General features: G+C 45.6%; 8 protein-coding genes across 9 annotated transcripts; 3 read left to right on the top strand and 5 right to left on the bottom strand.

Moving 5' to 3' along the window:
- Window positions 1-2,878: 2,878 nt before the first annotated feature.
- FOXG_21995 (uncharacterized protein) lies at window positions 2,879-3,055 on the bottom strand (the record flags this gene model as incomplete). The annotated part of the gene is made up of 1 exon (XM_018402376.1): window positions 2,879-3,055. One exon carries the CDS (start codon window positions 3,053-3,055, stop codon window positions 2,879-2,881), a length of 177 nt encoding a protein of 58 aa, XP_018255685.1.
- A 365-nt stretch (window positions 3,056-3,420) lies between these two features.
- On the top strand, window positions 3,421-5,186 carry FOXG_15121 (uncharacterized protein). Its single transcript, XM_018395190.1, has one exon. It carries the CDS (start codon window positions 3,740-3,742, stop codon window positions 4,400-4,402), a length of 663 nt encoding a protein of 220 aa, XP_018255684.1. The 5' UTR covers window positions 3,421-3,739; the 3' UTR covers window positions 4,403-5,186.
- Window positions 4,636-7,271, bottom strand: FOXG_21994 (uncharacterized protein; the record flags this gene model as incomplete). Its single annotated transcript, XM_018402375.1, has 3 exons — window positions 4,636-4,954; window positions 6,913-7,012; window positions 7,064-7,271. The coding sequence occupies 3 exons, from the start codon at window positions 7,269-7,271 to the stop codon at window positions 4,636-4,638; spliced, it is 627 nt and encodes a 208-aa protein (XP_018255683.1).
- Window positions 7,272-8,062: 791 nt separating this feature from the next.
- On the top strand, window positions 8,063-9,532 carry FOXG_15120 (uncharacterized protein; the record flags this gene model as incomplete). The annotated part of the gene is made up of 3 exons (XM_018395189.1): window positions 8,063-8,588; window positions 8,629-8,736; window positions 8,772-9,532. 3 exons carry the CDS (start codon window positions 8,063-8,065, stop codon window positions 9,530-9,532), a joined length of 1,395 nt encoding a protein of 464 aa, XP_018255682.1.
- Window positions 9,533-11,795: 2,263 nt separating this feature from the next.
- On the bottom strand, window positions 11,796-13,587 carry FOXG_15119 (uncharacterized protein; the record flags this gene model as incomplete). Its single annotated transcript, XM_018395188.1, has 3 exons — window positions 11,796-12,281; window positions 12,331-13,319; window positions 13,396-13,587. The coding sequence occupies 3 exons, from the start codon at window positions 13,585-13,587 to the stop codon at window positions 11,852-11,854; spliced, it is 1,611 nt and encodes a 536-aa protein (XP_018255681.1). The 3' UTR covers window positions 11,796-11,851.
- Window positions 13,588-15,359: 1,772 nt separating this feature from the next.
- Window positions 15,360-16,513, bottom strand: FOXG_15118 (uncharacterized protein; the record flags this gene model as incomplete). The annotated part of the gene is made up of 4 exons (XM_018395187.1): window positions 15,360-15,815; window positions 15,893-16,092; window positions 16,147-16,282; window positions 16,340-16,513. 4 exons carry the CDS (start codon window positions 16,511-16,513, stop codon window positions 15,360-15,362), a joined length of 966 nt encoding a protein of 321 aa, XP_018255680.1.
- Window positions 16,514-18,362: 1,849 nt separating this feature from the next.
- On the top strand, window positions 18,363-18,733 carry FOXG_15117 (uncharacterized protein; the record flags this gene model as incomplete). The annotated part of the gene is made up of 2 exons (XM_018395186.1): window positions 18,363-18,605; window positions 18,687-18,733. Exons 1-2 carry the CDS (start codon window positions 18,404-18,406, stop codon window positions 18,731-18,733), a joined length of 249 nt encoding a protein of 82 aa, XP_018255679.1. The 5' UTR covers window positions 18,363-18,403.
- FOXG_21993 (uncharacterized protein) lies at window positions 18,712-20,105 on the bottom strand (the record flags this gene model as incomplete). 2 transcript variants are annotated; one of them, XM_018402374.1, is made up of 2 exons in its annotated part: window positions 18,764-19,112; window positions 19,167-19,702. In XM_018402374.1, 2 exons carry the CDS (start codon window positions 19,700-19,702, stop codon window positions 18,764-18,766), a joined length of 885 nt encoding a protein of 294 aa, XP_018255678.1. The 2 variants fall into 2 exon arrangements, with proteins under 2 accessions (XP_018255677.1, XP_018255678.1); XM_018402373.1 differs by having other exon boundaries at window positions 18,712-20,105.
- Window positions 20,106-20,415: the final 310 nt, after the last annotated feature.

Raw genomic sequence — 20,415 nt, 5'->3', positions numbered from 1 at the left:
AAAGACAGGGGTAGGAAAATACCAGGAAGCTGTAAGGTTTAACTCTTTTATCTTAATAGCTATTAATTAGTATTTTAGTATCTAGGAAAGTAAATATAGTTAGATTAAGTCAGAGAATATAGTTAATATTAATAAGGGTAGTATTATAGCTAGGTTTAGTAAGTATTAATTATTTTTCCTATAAAACTTATTAATTTATTAAAAAGCTAGGCTTAGATTCTTTAGTTATTAGCAGTAGTGATCCTAGGAGGAAGGCCTTTCTTAAGGGCTTGTAAACTTATACTTAGATTACCTTTATTAAAGCAGTTACCATAAATAGCTGTCTTTTAAATCCTGGAATTATCTTTAAAGGTAAAGACTTTTAGTAGTAGTAGTTCATAGATAAGTTTAAAATAATTGCCAACTGGTATTATATTATATCTAATAATAGCTAGATAGATAACTATATTATAGTTACGTAGCTTAAGGAGTTCTATCTGCCTTAAATATAATCAGCAGATAAGCCTAATGCAAGGCTTATTATATTATATAGCCATAGGAGCTATATATCTATAGGTGTCTACTTGTTCTAAATTAGAAATACCGCTGATAGCGCTGACCCTAAATCTAGGATAAGCAGATGGCTCTATGTTTTTTAAATAATGTTCATTGCTATTACTTGCCTATACACTGCTCTCATGGCCTGTAGCCACTGGATAATAGTATCTTTAATGCCTCTAAGGCTGCCTATTAAAAAGAACTATAGAAACTTACCAGCCTAACTAATTCTGCGCCGGTAGATAAGGTTAACTTTATTAAGCCCTATACTAAAGCTAAAGCAGTAGGTATAATAAAGAAAAATATCCTCTTAGGCTGGAGAGTGACTAGGAACTGACCGATTTTACGACGGAAAGCGCTCCTCTATCCTAAGATTTAGCTAGATAGGAAAGAAATAATGCCCAGGTTAGATAGCCACAGAGATAGGCAAGTCGACCCTGATTATACGCCAATGACCAGCTGCTATATCAGAGATCTGGGGAAGAACAAGAGCCTATTAACAAGAAGATGTTACTTTCTAATAATAAGAGGGTTTAAAGCTCAAGAGTCAAAGATTGCCTCTCTCGGCACCAGAATAGCTAGTCTAGAGGAGGAGGTTGACCGGTTGAGCAGAGGCAAGAAGAGGGGGGCGATACTGAATCCTAATAAAAGGTTTATGACATTAGCCGAAGCTCTAGTGGCTGGTAGTGTTATTTCTGAGCCAAAAAAGCAATTAAAAGGGCAAATGCTGTTGAGGATGTGATCGAGGTGGGAGGGATGGAAGAACATGAGAGGCCAAATTCGGAGGAGGAAAAGTTAACTGTGGTACGCACGTGGGCAGGGCGTGAAGTTAGAATACTGCGAAAATACTAAAATCCACCTAATTTTAAAATGAAATTCGAATGTTATTTCACTCTTGTTAATTTTGTTGGATTTCCTACATCTGGTTGAAAAATTGCATTTCGTATGGGGAAATATTTTTTTTGCTTACTTGGTGGGTATTACTGGCGGTAGGTGGGTATTGCATGGTATTGCTCTCTGACAGTACTACGCATAGTACCACAGTTTTGGGAGGAGCAACTCTGATAGATCTTCAGCTGAGTATACTATATATACGTAGAAGGTATAACAGATTAGAAGCCGTGCAATGTCTATACTTATCAAGGAGTAACAGAAGCCTTGTTAAGCTATAAACTTTACTGCCTAGTCATTATAAGTCCTCTGCCTTGATAGGCTGAAGATTACCTTCTGAAATAGAACGGCCGGGTCTACTTTGGCTAATATAATTTGGATATCTCCACAAACCATATAATATAGTTAAATACTATTAATAGCTTTAAACAACTATTTTAAAATAAATCTTTATACCTTATGGTATTCGGGATATTTAAAGTATACAAAGAGTTTATTTGCCTTAGATTTTCTCTTCAAAGATAGAAAAAAGAGTACAAAGACTACTATCATATTTCATCGAGCTCTGCTTGACCTCTCTAGGTGCGTATAGCCCCAGGATCTGCTGCAAGGGATCGCATTCCGCCCCCGTGAGTAGAAACTTAACGAGGTGCCCGATGGATATGATATCCCTGTCAAAAAATAGGCTGTGTTGATTCATAAATTCCATCACATCGGTCCAAATCTCAAAGACTGATTTATTATAATCGATAGAAAAGCCGCGGGCGTCTGAAGCCATTCCTACAAGGCCATATACCTTATCTTTCCTGTCTTGGCAATCTGCTTCTTTATGGTCCTGCAGTAGCTGAAGCAAGGTGTTTGACCCGGTATATTTCTCCTCTCGCTGCCGTTCCAACCTTATAGGGCCTTTAGATCCAAAGTTGTGCATGGTGATGAACTGCGTAAACTGTTTCCATTCTGTCGCCGAGTTTCCAAAGCATACTTTAATCTTCTGGGCTAGCCCAATCTCCTGGATTATCCACAGGCGCTTCCAATAGTCGTCATTGTACAACTTCTCTGCGAAGCTGCGTTCAGCAGAGTCGGTTCGGGGTGAATCTGTTGGCAATCTCGATGTTGGCTCAGAGGCTTATACGGAGACCAGGATTCGCCCAGGTCTTGCGTTTGATTTGTCTCGTCCTTGGATTGACGCATGACCATGATGCTATCCTTCATTCTAGATGAAATGAACTTGAACAGCATATGTTTGTCGCAGGAGGGCGGGGTAATTGTCCTGCGATATTAGGCAGCGCAGGCAGTTATTTCATCAGCGCTTACATCCCTGTTGTTTCAACCGCTGAACCAATCAGGAGAGCATATCGTCAGTGCATATTTACCAACTTTTAGCTGCATAAAGCATGAACTTGTTGATAGGAAGTGCCTAGGGAAAATATGACGCAGCAATGTCAGCTTGTCACCGGGGATGAGGATATTGAAGAGAGTGAGGAGAATCGGCTCGACATCGGATATTTCCATGCACCGAGTTCCGAAGCCGTCGTCGGGCGCGTTTAGCATTGACATCTTGCTTTGCTTTCTCCTTTGATGTAGCATATTTCCGTGGTCGCCCGCGCTTTTCAGGTGCTTCGGGCATAGTTATCAAGATAAAGTATAGTTGTGATTGATTTGGGCTGTTTCGAAGCTCCTACAGCTTGATGAGATGTGCTAGCCCCTGGGTTGACCGCGAAATCCTGATTAGGCTAGTGCATGACCGCCAAAATCTAATGAAGTTAGCATATGGCCGCTAAATTCTGATTTGCTAGAAGCTGGGAGAGCTAAGACCCAGATAGGCTAGTGCAATGACCGCGAAACTTGCAACGGCAATTTCGACTAACCTGATGGCTTCATACACAAGGGACATCACGGGGTGTAGAATCAGCAACACCGGCGCGCAATAATTTTAATCCTGTCTAAGCACATTATTCGTCACTTCTTGAACTACCCATGTGTCAGCTTCCACGGCGCGCTTTCATCTAAATAAGCTGATGGCCACGTGCCATACATAAAGCAGCGCCTCTAATTCCATTAAGCCAGCGATTCCGCTTAGTTAGCTTCCAGCATGTCAACACCTTACGTTCCTCCCGACGACGGAACGGCCACTTAACACGACGGTACAGACTCCTTGGCCATAAAAAATACGCTACTTCGTCGCCTGCTGACCCGCATCGCTCTTAAAACTACCGCGCGCTTGTACGAACACAATGGGCCTTGTATTCCCATTTCTAAACACCTCATCGTCAAGACGGGGCCATTTGTCCATCTTACCGAAGCAGCAACTATGAGCTTCGTCGCCGCCAATACTTCTATCCCTATCCCGGCTGTCTACAGCTCATTTATCTACAAGAATCGAGCTTTTATCGTTATGGAGCGCATTCAAGGAAATTCTCTCGCAGAAGCCTGGCCAACATTGTCCGATGCCGACCTGGACAACATTTTCGCACAGCTTCGGCAAATGTTCCAGGAACTGAGGGCTCTTCCGCCACCTCCTGGCACAGGAGTAGAAAGCTGTCGAGGCGGTTCGTTGCGCGATTCCCGCATACCACGGTCAAGACCCAGATTCGGGCCGTTCAAGTGTGTCCAAGATTTCCATCGATGGTTACGTGAAGATCTCAGGCCAGAAGAACAGCCGGACCAAATGCATGATCAAGAATGGAAGGAAATAAAAGAAATGGTGAGTAAACAGGACGGCCCGTGGCCACCGGCGGTGTTTACTCATGGAGATCTAAATCCCTTCAACATTTTGGTTCGCGGTGGATATGTCGTCGGTATCATTGACTGGGAGTTTGCGGGTTGGTACCCTTGTTACTGGGAATACACTTCTGCATGGTGTGGGAACTATACTCGGCAAGCATGGCAAGGTTCTATTGCTCAGTTTCTTGATCCCTACCCTGCCGAGCTTGAAATGGAGAAGACACGCCAAAGATGGTGGGGAGATATCTGAAGTCTTGCCAAATACAGTTCTAATACCCTGTCTGAAACACAATCCTACCAGATGCACGAACGAAACAGAAACAAATATCAACCAGAAACGGATCCTGCTAGCTAAGGTACAACCTCCTTCCCCTGGAGCATATCATATGTCGGCTTCGGCAACGCCATATCCGCGGCATTGAGATATCTTCCAGCTGCAGTCTTGCTCGCGACATATTCACGAGCAACCGCCTTGATCTTTTTCTAATCCAGTTCCGCGGTCCCAGTAGCCATGCCATCTTGAGCTATCTGGGACAAAGCTTGGGCGACCCATGTTCGGTAACGCCAGTTAGGGTCGTTTTGGGCAACGGGTGTGTTTCGAATAATGTCGACCAGCCGGCCTTCGTCTTCGATCTTGGCAATGACAATACGAGCGAGGAGATTGTTGGTACTCCGCACATTGGACAGAGGTATCTCCTCATATATCCAGCTGCGAATAGGGTGATTCTTGACATGGTGGCGTATACCAGAGACTTTGGCACCTTTTTCGTTCTTTGGTCCGATAAGAAAGCCCCAATGATACCTATAGCTAAAATTTAGCTTTAGCTGGGTAAACAGTATCTGTAGTAATTACCTTTGCTCTTCGTTATTGACGACTCCACTGGGGTATAAGGCAATATACAGCCGGTTTTTATTGCCACCTATCTTGAGAGTTTGGAAGCAGATCAGGTACTTTATTAACAAGCCGGATTAGCAGGTTAACATATATAAAAAAGAATCAGTAAAGATAAAGTTTTAATTCCAAGGCAGTTGGCAAGTTTGACAGTGATAACTTAGTTGGCATCCTGCCTCTATTTATTATTAACTATAGGATATATATATAGAAATGTATGTCAGAATGGCAGGGCATAGGACGCGGGCCTCAACTTCGCTAGCGCGCGCCAATGTGATCATCCGGGGTCTCGGCCCCAATGTTATTACCGCGCGCCAAATGAGACAGATGATCAAACTCAATAGATATAAATACATTTCAAGTTCGCCTGCATTTTTCGTCCATTCTTGGTAACTCACGCAAACGTCCTAGCTGGCGATAACCCTCAATGTGGATGCTAAATCAATCAACACCCTATGTAGCATTGATGAAACACGAGAGAAAACAAGTGGAGGTTATATTGTAACAAGGGCTGGATGTAATGTGCCGAATTACATAAGTCTTGACTTTACCAACAGCTGCAGAACAGCAGGAATATATATCTAACCATTAAAAAGAAATATATATTTTCATGTTTTCCAATAACGTGTTTGATAAGCGAGCGACGCACCACCCTATACACCTTAAATCCGGTTTTTAAAAAACTCTTTAAAAATCCAAACTACGCCTAAAATAGCTATAATTTTAATAGCATATATATAACTCTTAAAATAAGCTATCTTCTCTTCTTAAAAAATCTAAGAAAATTCTATATAGCTATAAACCTTAAAATCTATTTGCACTGTAAAATACACTGTATAATTAAGCATTTCTTTATAAAGGAATTTTTTTCAAAATCTAGGAAAAGTATTTAACATAGCTATTATTATACTATTACTAAAAATACTTTTTTTTATATTTTTAGCTGTTTTATTTAAGGTGTAAATTACGATAGGGTAAGCTATTTTTAGCTATACAGTGCAGTGCGTCGCTCGCTTGACTGCGTCGCTCGCTTATCAAACACGTTAGCTAAGTTTCTGGAAAGAGTTATATGGGGGACGTGGGGGGGAGCTTAGTAACTGGTAGGGTATGAAAAGAAAGTCAAAAGAGTGGAACAGACTCTGCAACTGCTAACGGCGAACATGCTTTGAGTTTTCATTCTTTAAGTGCGCGGCAGTGATAGCTAGCTATTATTATTAACTTTGGCGAAGTAGGGCAATGCAAACTAATGCTAATCCGCGAGGCCTCGGCTATTTGCTGGACCCCGTTAATTAGGCATAGTCGTTTAGACGATTCCGACCGCGCAGGATATAATCAATTAATCAATCAACTGATAACGCCTTAGTCCCTCCCATCCTCTGCAACGCTGGGAGAACCTTGTCCACCCATGATCATTTCCTCCTCCATCTTTGCTTGGTATGCACTTCCTCAATGTGACGCTTAAGGTTATCAGGGCGGGTGAACTCTCTCTTGCATTCCGAGATAGAGCATTTGAACGCATCTAGGGTGGGCAGGAACTGCCGATGGTAGACCCTGACGTGCCAGAGCATGGGCTTCTTGTCCCCAAATATCTGTCCACATCCTGCTATACAAAGCGTCCGGGGCTTATGCATTGTGCGAATATGAATACTGCGGAACTCATTAACCAACTAACCAATACTTCGACTGTCGGTAATCGAGAGATAGGCGCTTACCTCAGCTTTTTGCTTGTCAAAAAAGTCCGAGAGCACGCGGGCCAGGAACAACAATACTCCCTATTGGGCCCCCTGGCATGCCTTATATGTTTGCTCGGACTGACTGCGTGGGTCGGCAAATGCTGTTCTAGAGTTTGAGTAGACTCTATGTCACACCTGGATAGTCCAATGGCGTTGATAACATGTCCGGGACTCTTTGCTTTGACTTCAGCGGGGACATTTTCGCAATCCTTCATAAGCATCCTCCATTCATCGTCTTCCTGACTGTTAGCATGCGAGCCACGAGAAGACTATGCCTTCAAGCAACTAGAAGGGATAGCGGTGACAGTGCCGGTGGAAGCCGTAGCGTGTACGAGAGCCGGGTTGACTGTATGGCCTAGGGAGATCGAGTTGACAGTGATAAGGTCCCCATATTGTGGCATCCCAGGTGCCTCGGTTACAATCCCTCCGGTGTTGTTCAGGAGAGTTGGGTTCAAGGCATGCGGCTTAAAAGCCGTTTCTGGTACTAGCTCCATAATTGAGGGGTGTCTGGGAACTCATCAGCTAATGTATATGTTTCAAAGCAGCAAAAAGCGATGCCTTTTCCACACTTCATAGTTGCCGTGTATACCTAGTTGTAAGCTCAGTGTTTAAGTGCAAGTGACGAACTTCAAAAGCGCAAGACGCGCCCTTTGGCCTTTTTGGTTGAAAGTAATCCGGACCAGCATTGCGGGGGCATGTGAGATAGTTATACTTCCAGGGTCAGGGTGTCACTGCGGGGGGAAGGGTATGTAAGCCACCACTCGAATGACGCAACTGTGTCCCGGCGGCGCGGCTTAGCTTCCCGAATTAGTTTTTTAGTGAGCATCTGTTGTCAAGAGTTCTCCTGAATGATTTCTGTATCTTATCAGCTTCTTGTGGTAAATACGCTCGATGTTTACTACTCGAGTGGATATGGGAGTTCATACTAACCTGGTATCCGAAGCTGGTGTTAGCAAGTCGGGGCTTTCCGGTGGGCTTCAATAGCTCCTGGCTAATCAGACGAGGAATACCGATGCGGTGGAAAAAGCCTTTTTCGGCCAAAACCGACCTTAGTTCCCCAGCCATATTACTCACGATTGTGTCATAGGTCATCACCGATGATGATGCCGGCCTAGTACGAAGTATTGAAGAATTAGACTTTATTATTCATTTGCCTTAGGAACCCTGGCAGAAAACTGCTTAACTGTCTTTACTCCAGGCGTTTGATCACCATAGCTCGGCTAATGCTACATCAAGCTACCAGGCAGGAGTTCTCCCATGATAGCATCATCACGCATCATCAAGAATGACGGTAGTCCAGACTTCGGAGTTCCAATACTATGCTGGTCTCGATCCCTTCCAGCGTAGACTTCTCTACGAGCCAATCGTTCTCGAGTATGCAATGATTCAAAGTTGCAACCTGGCCCGAGAAGAACCAGAAAGCCACGCGACGGTCGACTTTGACAACCTGCAATCCGACTTCGAAGCCTTTCGTGTGCTCGTAAATAATCTCGCCCAGGTCTGTGACAATGAACGAGGCGGAAATTCGGTCACCGCCATGACAATTCTCGAAGGGACGAATGGGCCCGAATTCGTGTTTGCAGCGAACAGGAAGGACGAAGAGGAGACTAGGGCAACCGCGAGATTCGTAACGAACTTACTACAGTTGGCCGGGCAGAACCCCCAAAATCTTAGCTCCGATGCCCCCGAGAAGAGAGTACTCAGGATGATATTAGCTTTCAACATGCCCCGAATTACCGAATACAAAGACAAACTTGATAAGGCTTTAGGCCTTTGTCTGGAAGATCACGAACGGCGACAGTCCGAAGACGGTATGACACACTACATGACACTGACTCCAACGATGCACAGAGGCCTTGAAGAGTGAGCTTCAAAAGCTCAGAGAGAAATGCAACTTCTCGGTCAACAACGTACGCGAGCAGGAGGAAATCAAGTGCAAGTCTCCCTCCTTCTGTCGACGTACTTTATACATACCGAGACTAACTTTACCCCAGCACTGAGAGATTGTGAAAGGCTGATCAACCTGATCCATAATGCCCAGCTGGCGATGACAGGGATCAAGAAAGCCGTCAGAACGAAAGCCAGGGGCAGCGAGTTCCTCAGGTCTGGGCCGTGGTGCGAGCTAAAACATTATCTCGGCCGTTGGCATTCCTACCGTCAAGCTGCGAACTTTATTGTTTGTGCAGCAGCAGCCTGGCCGCTACTATTTCAGGACTTCAAGATCACCTCACTACCGTCTAGTACTCGCATATCCAAGCCCATTGCACAGTCGGACCTGACAGCTGTTGCTATTGTTCAACACATGGAGGCTTTTGAGAAAGTAAAGATGCCAGAGCTTATGCAGGATGCAGAGGATCTCCGCAGGATGGGTCTGGATAAGGCTATCCAAATTCAACTCTTGAAGAGAACTTTCAGGCCAATCGTACACGCAGAAGTCCTCATTCATCACTACCTCACCAAGAACGGAATCACAAGGCCAAATAGATTTTGGCGGCAATGGCAATACATCGGCGCCAGCAAGCCAACTTGTCGCTTATGTCACTATTACTTCAGCTCGCACTCACAGAGTCAGATACAAGTTCGGCCGTCGCATCTGAATCTGTACCCAAATTGGCGTTTACCGGAAATCTCTGACGAGGACGATGCGGAAGCTCGAGAAGCTCACAGGAAGCTCTTGAAGTGCATCGCTGAAAAAGTGCGCAATGACGCGAAGCGGACTTTGCAGCAGAGGACCACTAAAAAGCAAGCAACATGACTCAAATACCTACTCTGGTACACCGAGATACCTTGTGAAGAGATCAGAGTCAACAAATTCTGATGGTCCCGCCTATTGCGAGGTTGATCGCTGCAGTCGGTGAGGGGGTCAGCCTGTGGTCGCCTTGAGATGGAGTCTCTTGTACTGCTCAGTCATTAAATACACAATAAACTCAGCGGCTACGCAGAAATCTTCCTTTGTCATCATAATTTCTTGGCATACACGTATTAAGGATGTGGCCCTATCTTCACCCAAATCCTTAACAAGTGCAATGTTTATCGTTTTTGTTGGCATGATTCTTAGTCTCGACTCGGTCGTACTTGTTAATACCATTCCTTGTTAGCTCCATCACGATCGTCATCTTTATCTTCATACTTATCTCTATTACTACAGTCGCTAGGCTTATCCTTATCTTCCTTATGTCCTTTATCCACGTTCCAGTTAGAGTTCACAGCCTCGCGTTGTAGAAGAGCAACCAGATATCGTATATGACACATCATGATGGTTTCATCGCGTCCGAGTCGTAAGCTGTATATATCTTGCTGCTGATGTGTTTCAAAATGTTGAACTCTAAACACATAACAAATGAACCTTTTCCATACATCAACATATCTTTTCAGGCAGTTCTCAACTTTGAATTTGTGGGGTCAAAAGTCATCTTTCTAGTAGGTATTCAACCAGCATCGAGATCAGTATGAAGTCTTGGCCAAGTTGAACGTGGCTCGATCAACCATGAGGCCGACACCACGCAGTATAACTCGAAGCCGGGCTTCTACGGCAGCTGGACTCCGGGGTACTGTATCGTACCATTGGCCCAACAAATAGTCTTCGTTCCATGTTGGTTTGGGCTTTTTTACCGTGGCCGCAATGATGCCAAGCGGTCGGCCATGAATTAAGCGAGGCCATCCTGTATGCTGCAGCCATGGGGAGAAATATGTGGTAAGAATATGGAGATTCTGATTGGTGCAGAAGTGGAAATGCGGCGCATTTCTTGTCTACATGCTTGATTAGGGTTATATCTGACTCGTTGGACTGGCTGGTTGGTTCTTGCCTGGCTAATGGAATCACCCTTATATTATACTTTTCTACATTCCCTGCTAAACATTCTCTGCTAAATATACTATATAATACACTTATAATATGATCTAAACCTGACTGGATTTAAATATATTGAATCCCTCTGAACTGGAAACTTAACTTTGTTGGTTAATCTGCTTTTAATATATTATGGCTTGGATTGGTAACCCTTACTGCAAATCGGTATTCCCATGCTATCCCCTACCCCAAATGGCTACTTGTCTCTCCTCAATGTACCGAAATGCACGGTCCATGCAGCCTGGCCAATCACATAACACAATCTCAATCTCGACAACCACATCAAAAAAAAAATCACCAAACTTCAAACTTATCGCAACAGTGTAATTTGGATTTATATTAATTCATACTTTGGAAAAATACATACCTGGATGTTGCCTTTTAATACATACTATTTTGGGCTATTTTACTTGGCGGGTTTCTTTACATGTTGCCCCCTATGGTTCAATAGCGCCATTTCATTTTGTATGTATTTTTCAATCATGTAGTCCCCTACATGAATGCTGAATGGTTGATAGGCGACAGGGGGTCAGCGCACGGACGAAAAATGTGTAATTTAGTAATTACAAGCAGTCCTTGGTACAGTAGACAATCTGGATTCCTATATCAACGCTTTACCTCTTGAAATCGACTGTACTCCTCTTGACTGGTGGTCTCGTCTTGAGCAACGGGCACAGTATCCACGACTCAGTCGGATGGCTATCGATATCCTTTCCATCCCATCTGAATCAGCTGAGCCAGAGAGAGCATTCTCAGGTGCTCGACGTACTGCTTCGTGGGACCGGCTTCGAATCACTTGGAAGAATCTTGAGAAGGTGGAGTGTATCGGCAACAGGCTACGAGAAGGACTAATTGTCCCCTCCGGAGAGGGTAGATTGGGTCTAGTATGCAATCCGCTGGCTGGAGATTATGGGGCACCTATGGATGTAGGTCTACAAGACGACTAGAATGCTATAGACGAAGATATAGAGCCATGGCACCTTAATTCTACCCGTTTGGTCGTTGCACGTGACCTTATGGTTGCACAACTGTTGTAAAGTTGTACGACACTACCTTTCCTCTACTAAAGTTGTACAACACTACCCCATAACATACAACTATTGTACAACAATACGCATCTATGCTTTGGTGTTCCGAATTGCAATATAACTATCATTTAATGTATAAATGCACGAAGTTTACTTTGTATTTAGGTGTACCAAGCTGTTGCTACCTCGCCTATAACTAGTCAACCCTCTTGAATAGGACGTTTCCCTCAACCACATCATCAAATCGACTGACCCAGTCCACCTGAAGTCCAACCGCCTTTCCATTATTTCCGATCTTGAACTCCCCAGCTACGAACTCGACCATATACCCTGGATTCTCCAAAAAAGGCAGGTAGATAATCCAATAGTCACCGGAGACGTGATGCAGCCTCATCTGGTACTTCCATGTCATCTCCTGGCGGTCTGCGACAAGAATCTTCTCATCTGATCTATCAGGGTGAGGTTCTTCCCGTAACGTAATTTGTCCATACCCTGGGTCGTAGTATATGCCCTGCAACTCCGTGATGTTCACAGTAGGGGGCAACGGCGGATTGGGGCGCTCAGGGTAGAGAATATCAACGGACTCATCTGCGGTAGGGCCTAACTCCTTCATGGTCTTTTGATATCTATCTTAGTCAGTGAATATTTCGTAGGACAATAGAAGATGTGACGAACTTAGACTTGACATCAAAGCGCTCGTTCTCTGGGATTTCAAGTCGGTCCTGAATCAATTTCCATGCCAGGATTTCCTCCACGGCATTTGAAGTAATGGCCGTGTTCGCGAACGCAACCACGCCATAACTGATATCGGGCAACCAATAGACCTGGGCTCCAAAGGCATGCACCCCTCCGCCGTGAGTGTATATAACATGCCCCTTAAATAGGGTGCGATACCAGCCTAGTCCATATGTGACGATGTCGCTGGAACCATCCGGCTGCGTGGATATAAGCATTCTCGGAGACTTTATATCCTTGTGCACCTCTTTGGGGAATGGAAGTGCCTCGTCAAGCAGGCATTGTACCCACTTAGCGTAGTCGAGGACATTGGAGAAAACTGCCCCGGCGCCGCTGAGCTGGGTAACGTTCATAAAAGGAACCTCACCGTATCTTCCTTCCTTCTTGTCCCAGTAGTAACCCGAAGCGAGTTGATTAGGGGCATGGTTTGCGTCCTGCAAGTCGAAAAAGGTCGAGTTCATGCCCAACGGAGCCCAGATCAGCTCTTTCATCACGTCTCCAAGCCATTTTCCTGTGACGGTCTCAATAACATGTGAGAGTGTGGTGTACATCAGATTCGTATAAGAGTACTTGAGCCGTGGTTCGGTGGTTAAGGGTAGATTCCTCAAGTTGCGGACAACATCTTTAGGCTTAGCTTCCTTTCCTTTCACTACCCCCGCGTAGGCTTTATCGTGATGTGCCATCCCTGTGCGATGGCTTATAGCATCGTCTAGTGTGATATGCTCTGTCGCCCACGAGTCCTGAAGAACGAAATCGTCATGAATGATAGAGGATATTGTCGTTGACCAACCGTTAGCGAGAGCCGGGTACTTTCCGGAGTCGATCAGGTGAGCTAGGGTAGCGGCAGTGTGTGCCTTTGTAGTTGAAGCGCCGTACCAGAGTGTTTCCGGCGTGGCTGGCTTATCAGGCAATGCCGAAAAGCCGTATCCCTATATCCGCATCAGTATTATTCACAGTCACGCATTCAAGCCGATGTTGCAGAGCGCAGAGGGATCAAGTTCATACGTCAGCAAAGACCTGGTCGCCGTCAATCACAGCAATGGATAAACCCGGGACTTTCCAATTATCCAATGTCTCTGCCGCAAAATCGCCGAACTCCTCGGTGAGCGGATTGCGGTCGTTCACTTGGGCAGTTGCACCCAACAAAGCGAAGGAACCTATAGTGAGGCTGGCGATGAGAATCCAAAGTTGCAGCATGATGTATATTTATACACCACTAATGTCACTTATATGTTGATCAGACAAGTCGATTATCAGGCGGTAATAGTGAAGGACAACCGTGTTTGAGTCCATGCCAGCATAATGGCATGCGCCGTCTACTTATAGGAAAAATAGAACTGAATATGATAGGCATCAAATGGGCACCATTTGTGCGCAACCGTAATAAAGCTTTGTGTTCATGATTCGCAAGTATCGTGGCTTAGGGAGCCAGGATTATGGCATGTCAAACTAGAACGACATCGGTGATGTACCCATATGTGACTAACGAATTTCGGTATTAATTCACGAGTTTTTTCAATAGTTAGAGAAGAGATCTGGGGCAACCGCAAGGGCCACGTATCTTTTTCGGCTTCACCAGCTCCCTATAGAAGGGCCGAAGAACCTCACTATGACAATTCGCTTCACCGAGTGTGCTATTGGCGTGTTTTAGGGGCCGCGCGTTCACACGGCCGCAATTCAAACTAAGCCTTGAAGGATGCCAAATTGGTACCCCGAGACTGTGGAAATGGACCGATGGCAGCTTGTTTCAAGCATGTCTGGAAGGATGAGTCAACTCAACTTATCCCCAAAGAACCAAGAAGCTCAGGAGAGCCTCATGGAGAATTCCGAGTTGAGAAGATATCCACAATAGAGCCGCCTATTATGCCTGAACCTTGCTTTGATTTTGGCCGCGAGCCACTGGTTTACAACAAGAGCCGTGCTTAAGAGAACTCAAGACTTTATTTCTTACACTATTGCAATAGGGATGGGAAACGGTCCAGTGAATGCGGCCGTAACTATAAGACTCCATGCACTTATCAGCTTGACGCAGAGGTCGGTTGCCGGTTGACTGGGCGGCTAAGAATGTCTATGAAGCAAGCGTCAAGGTAGTACACGAGAAGGGCACAGGCCGACTCGAAAGATAAGCATAATTAAACACCGCTTCAACATGGCGGCCGCTCCCCCTCGCGAAGCTATCAGGAGGCTGCTCCCAGGGAAGGGCGCTAGACCCACAGACAGGAATGCCCCCCTCGCGCAAGCACGTAATACAGCCAGCTATGGTTAGGCTCGCCATTCAAATCAGGTATAATTCGCCTATTACGACGAACCTCCAGGGTGGCCCTTGTTTCCCGTTTCACCCTTGTCACCAGAAGTTCTAAAGCCGGGGTAGATATCCCTGAGACTCATCATGCAAGGTTATTCTTAAATTTCTAAATTAGTGCATCAGATTTGCCTGGGAATCGCGATGTGGTAAACTTACATGCGATGGCTATGCAGCAGAACAAACATCAAGCGCCAGAGACTATCTGTAAACGGATTCATACTTACAGTCATCGATATACGGGAAATAGGGACGTCATTTTAGCGGGAATTGAATGAGGAAGCTTAGGTGCTTGCCCCTAAATTCAGACTGCTAGAGTGGAGCCTTCTCTCTTATTTCAGCTTTAACAAGCGCATCGTGAAGCGCGCTGTGAGAAAAACGAAGAAGCCTTCGAGACTCCCGATCTTTGGACCCTAAGTAAGGCTAGTTGCTGAAGAGTGAGTACAACCTAATTGACATCCTATTCTCCCTACGTCTTACAATGATGGCGTGTTGTTCACGGCTCTGCCAAGCTACCATCACCACATAACCTGTAACTGTAGCCCCGGGCTTTGTAGCTGGCGCTTAATTCGAAAGACACTTCTACTGTGTACCTGCAGCGAGATGTCTAACAGTTAATTAATCTAACAAGCACGCGGACGTGTCCTAACATCTAGCGACTAGTTTGCTATCCGATATGCTCCATACGGATATACTCACTTTTTTTACGAGTACTGTTAGTAGTCCTTGATTGTTGGCGTTCCTTCTTTTTCTGCCTTCGTACAGCTGTTCTTTCCGCTCGGCCGAGAGAGGGAAATTCGCTATCCTTCCCACGTAGAACGAGGCCAGGATGCATGGCATTGAGCATTATCAGCGCCAAGCTCATCGGAAATGCATCGAGGGCGAAAGGATAGATTTCCTTCGTTAGTAAGGGGTTGTCTGCATTGAGGCCCGGTCCGAATTCAATCAAGCGATAAATGGTTCGAACCTGTAATACTCTGAAGTTAGCCGTGACTTGTCGTGCCATGAGTTCGTTCAAAATCTCTGAGTCTTCAAACCTACCACGATGAGAAGTAATACCGCCAACATCACCAATGTTAAACCCTTCATTCGGCCATTGTTGCAGCGAGGCACCTGATGTATTCTGCGATAGAACCACGCAGTCATGGTTCCAAAGATAATTACAAAGGTCATTTGTATCGCCACCCCAGCTGTATATACCTTTGTACCGATTCTGGCAATGTTCGGTTCGTCTTTATTTGACAGCATGCCACCCCCGCCTGCTTGGACGAGAAAGCAGACGACATCGATCCAAACGAAGATGACGGTCAGCTTGGTCGCCTTGATATTCCATATTTGCTTGTCGGCAAGCCCGAAATGTACCATTCGCGCGACTGTCATATACACAAAGGCATTCACCCCTAATTCAACGGTTAGCAGCGGAATCTTAGATACCATTTGTTAACGTGACGAACAGAGTGGTGCCAAAATGAAGAGAAGTTGCCCCCAAAAGGCAAACTGTTCCTCTTGTTGGTCACGGGAGCCGAGTGTTCGGGCAATGAATGCACCTGTCTCCCATGCCCCTCCCATAATGACCACCCAGCAGAATTTCTTTTCTTTTGATCAGCAATGTCTCCTTTCTGGATTTACTGGGGATAGATGTCAGACCTTTCTAAACGCGATTGCTTCGATCAAGTGGGCAATGGTGCTCAATCCGAAGACTGTGGCAAAGGCAAGATTGCCAGTGAAGCTTGGGTAGAAATGATAGTTGGAGTTGCAGGTATTAGGGTCGAATGGCACGTAGCCGTGCATCCCTGGTACTGCTGTAGTGCAACTGGCCATGACGGTTGAGGAGGTCGAGGTGAGATATGACCCATGGGAAATCGTTGTTGTGGCCATCGTAACGGTAAGGAAGGTTAAGGGACTGAATTTAGAGGTACTGAGACTGACTGCGAGCTTGGTTTCTTGCTGTTCTTATGCCGAGAGCGTTCTACGATTCCCGTGTAATCCCGAGATCCTGGCGGAAACCAGCTCTAGTGGGGAAACGCTAATTGTGAGCTAACGGGACTTTTGATACAATCCAGTGGCTTTGCAGTTGGCGCAACTTAACGCGTGGCCACTACCATACTAATCATCAGGAAAAAGCACAGAACTCCCCACTTAACAGGCCCTTGAAATGCGAGCCCGTCAATAGTAGTTGTTTCTTTTAATTCTAAATATGATACCCCTGCTTTCTCGGAGAAACCGTGCTTATTTGGTGGAACCCCCCCCTTCTCCACTGTGGTATGCTTCTTGGCCACGTGCGGGCCGCAGCTGAGTAACGACGACAAATAGGATAAGATGACATGGTTTGCGGAACGTTGTACATAGAGGGGCCTGGCGTCTCAGGTTTTGACTCCCTTGCATAGGTAAGGCAGATTAGAAGATGCCTCTGATGCAAACAGCACTGAGCACATAGCAGACGTTGCTGCTCTAGCTCGACCGCCTGTCTCAACCACGTCTCGAAAAGAGTCAATCTGCGTTCTCTTGGCGGGAAAGCTTGGTTAGACCCACCGGGCACGCCAAGCGCACTAACCGGATATCACTGGGGTTGAAAGAGCGTGCATGTAAGCTGCAGCGCTCATATGTAAATTAAGTGCGAGGCTGACTGTTAGGGTTAGGATAGGGTTAGTATTAATTATCTAACCTTCTCTGCCCCGCTGTTTCTCTCTAACTAAGATCTAGCTTACAAGATAGGAATATCTAAAAGAAAGACTTAGCTACTATCTCGTAAAAGAGACGCATTAAGTAAGATAAATAGCTAGAAATAGCTAGCTTATAAGACCTTAAATGCCTTATAGTCCTGCAAAAAAGTGGTTTTAATAAAGGCGATGACTACTAAGCTTTTTAAGCCTAGATAGCTAGTTTTTCCTAGTAAGTAATATAACCTGGGGGAAAACCAGTAGAAAACCATAGTAATAAATAGATTAGACCCCTATTGACATCAGACCATGTTATGGGTCAAGGGTGCTGGCAGGACGATCCGGGTATTAGAAGCTTGTCTGTGGATGAACAGAAACTATCGTGTACCACGAGGGCATTAGACTTGGTGATAGAACGCTGCGAGAGCACAGTCCGTGACACCAGTCGTACCCTCTTGTGCTGGCTCTCGATTCCGAAGGTTCATGTCTATCGTGAAGCTGCATTCTGTCTTGTGGTGAAGAAGAGCAGCGAAACTGGATATAGGGTACTTAAGAAACGCCAGGCTTAGAACTTCTGGTGATAAGGGTAAAACGGAAAACAAGGACCACGCTGACACTTAGTTCACACGATTGTAGGCGCAAGAAGGTCTAGGCTCTAAGAAAGAGCTAGGATGCGCCCACCCTAGTGGTTTGTCGTAATACATGACATTATACCTGATTTGAATGGCGAGTCTAAGCCCTTTATGAATGGCGAGTCTAAACCCTTTTTGAGTGGCGAGTCTAAGCCCTTTATGAATGGCGAGTCTAAACCCTTTTTGAGTGGCGAGTCTAAGCCCTTTATGAATGGCGAGTCTAAACCCTTTTTGAATGGTGAGTCTTAACAGCATCCTTTTAGAAGTGTCTCTCCGTCTTATCTTGTTTTATCCACAAGTCTCGTACTCGGTATCGAACAAAGCTATAAAAAGACGAAGCCCCTTCTCTCTGTAGCATCCAATTACAACCCCTGATAACCTCTCTTCTTTTCCGCAAACATCTTGCAATTACATCAATAATGGGCTTTCCTGCACAACTCTACCTGGCTTGGTGTCGGAGATTTCAGCGTTGCGCCGCTACCTGCACGGAAGCCGTCATTGAAGGAGTCGGATCCAAGACAACCGACCTTGGATGCCGCTGTTCAGACCTTGGCAGCGTCGCTGCTAAGATGACTCCCTGCATTGCTCTTAAGGGCAACTGCGACTTCGATGACGTTCCCAGTAAGTTTCTTCTTGGCAGAACCTACTAGAATACAGAACTAACCTCTTCGCCTCGTTTAGACGATACTGATCTAACTGCAGGTTTGCCACGGACTCGATTAGGGTCTGTAAAAGGTGGTGTACATTAGATTCGTATGAGAACTTGAGCGGTCATAATACTATATCAATCCTCTGACAGCGTCATTATAGCTATCATTATCTACTATCGTAATATCCTCTAATTTTGCAAAAGGAAAATCCTCATCTTTCCTCTCTGCCCAGCTTGAGAGAATACAAAACTCATCAAGCTCTAGGCTCCTCCAAACAACCTCAATCAGCCAGCGCCAAGCTGTCAGGTCTCCATCAAGCTGGATCGACTCTAAAACCACTGTCCGGAGCGTTCGGTGATGACATAGAAGTAAGATTGTGATATCTTCCTTGGTGGTATCGACCAAGTGAAACGTTACACTTTCTAGTTTGGGGATATAGAGGTCCTTGGCAATCTCGGAGAATCGACCTGCCTCATCCCTATACTCAAAGCTAAGCTCGAGATCAGAGAGCTCGGGCAGAAGGTGCACAAACTGAAGAAGACCAGTGCCCCATTTTCTGCCTGAAATCGTGTCTTCTGGAGGAGACTCCGGATCGAGTGAGATTTGAAGTTGGCGCAGACTGGTAGGGAAAGATTTCGATAGGATGATAGACGATGACGGGCCCATAAGCATGAAAGGGCTAATCCGATTGGCATTCTCAAGCATCATACTAGGTTTGATATCCAGGTGCTGGACCGAAATTCTGCTGACTGCTATGGCCGCCAGAACAACCTGGACGATGTGATGTACTTGTCGGATGCTTGCTTTCGACTTGAATGTAAGTCCCCTCTGCGGCAGGATACCAATACGTTGTCTTAGCCGTCTCAGTCCACAGGCGTGTATGCTTGTACTGATATTGATCTTTCTGCAACTTTTGAGGTGTGTCATAGCTCCTGCCAAGCATTTTACATCGTAGCCTGCACGCATCATATCATCTTGATCATGTAGATGTCTGTTGTACTCTTGCGTGTTAATCTGCTCAAGTCGGCTCCTTGCCGCTTTGTCGTCATCGCCGATGCCAGAGTCCATCGCTTGGTTATCTTGGTCGTTATCGACGTCTTGTTCATCCTCGTCACCAACCCCCCTCCCCGTTATTAATCGGCCACCTTCTGACCCACTCTTCAAAGTCTTCTATGCCAAGGTGGAGGATAGCATCTATGTCGTTCTTCTTCTTTAGATGCTTCATCATGCTTTCATACTCGCTATGTGGTCGCTCGATCGCCTCCACCTCATCGAGTGGTAGCAGATGACTGGTGCAAATATCAAGCTCCTCAACAGACTGCCCGAGCGACTCACTTCTTGCAATACTTTCGAGACAATGCAGACTTCTCCGCTCGAGCATGACTACACGCGTCCGAAAGAAGAAGTCAGTGACGAGGTGAGCTGTTTTTTCATTGAGTTCCTTGCATGTTTGCCGAAGGGAAAGCCAATCCCGCGGATGGGCTTTGTTAAGAGTAAAAAGAGAGACTTCATTGGGAAGAAAAGGCAGACTGGCCATTGCTTGGTGCGGACTTGAGTGATAGAGGGTATGTGTAGCTAAGGAGGGAGGTTATAAGTAAAGGTGAATTGATGCAGCTTTTGGGGAAGTTTTTAAGAGCCCCGCTATTAGATTGTGTATTACGACCCCAGCGGTTACATTACGCGTACCCCACTTCTTCCAGCCAACCAACTTTTGGCTCACTGCATGCCTCGTGACCCTTACCAGGCTCACTCACCAGGCCGCGAGCTTTCCCTATAGTTCG

The sequence above is a fragment of the Fusarium oxysporum genome, chromosome 1 (genome assembly GCF_000149955.1).
Source record: "Fusarium oxysporum f. sp. lycopersici 4287 chromosome 1, whole genome shotgun sequence".
In the NCBI taxonomy this organism is placed as follows: Eukaryota; Fungi; Ascomycota; class Sordariomycetes; order Hypocreales; family Nectriaceae; genus Fusarium; species Fusarium oxysporum.
The sequence above is the reverse complement of the archived record's forward strand: the minus strand, read 5'-3'. Positions and strand labels throughout refer to the sequence as shown.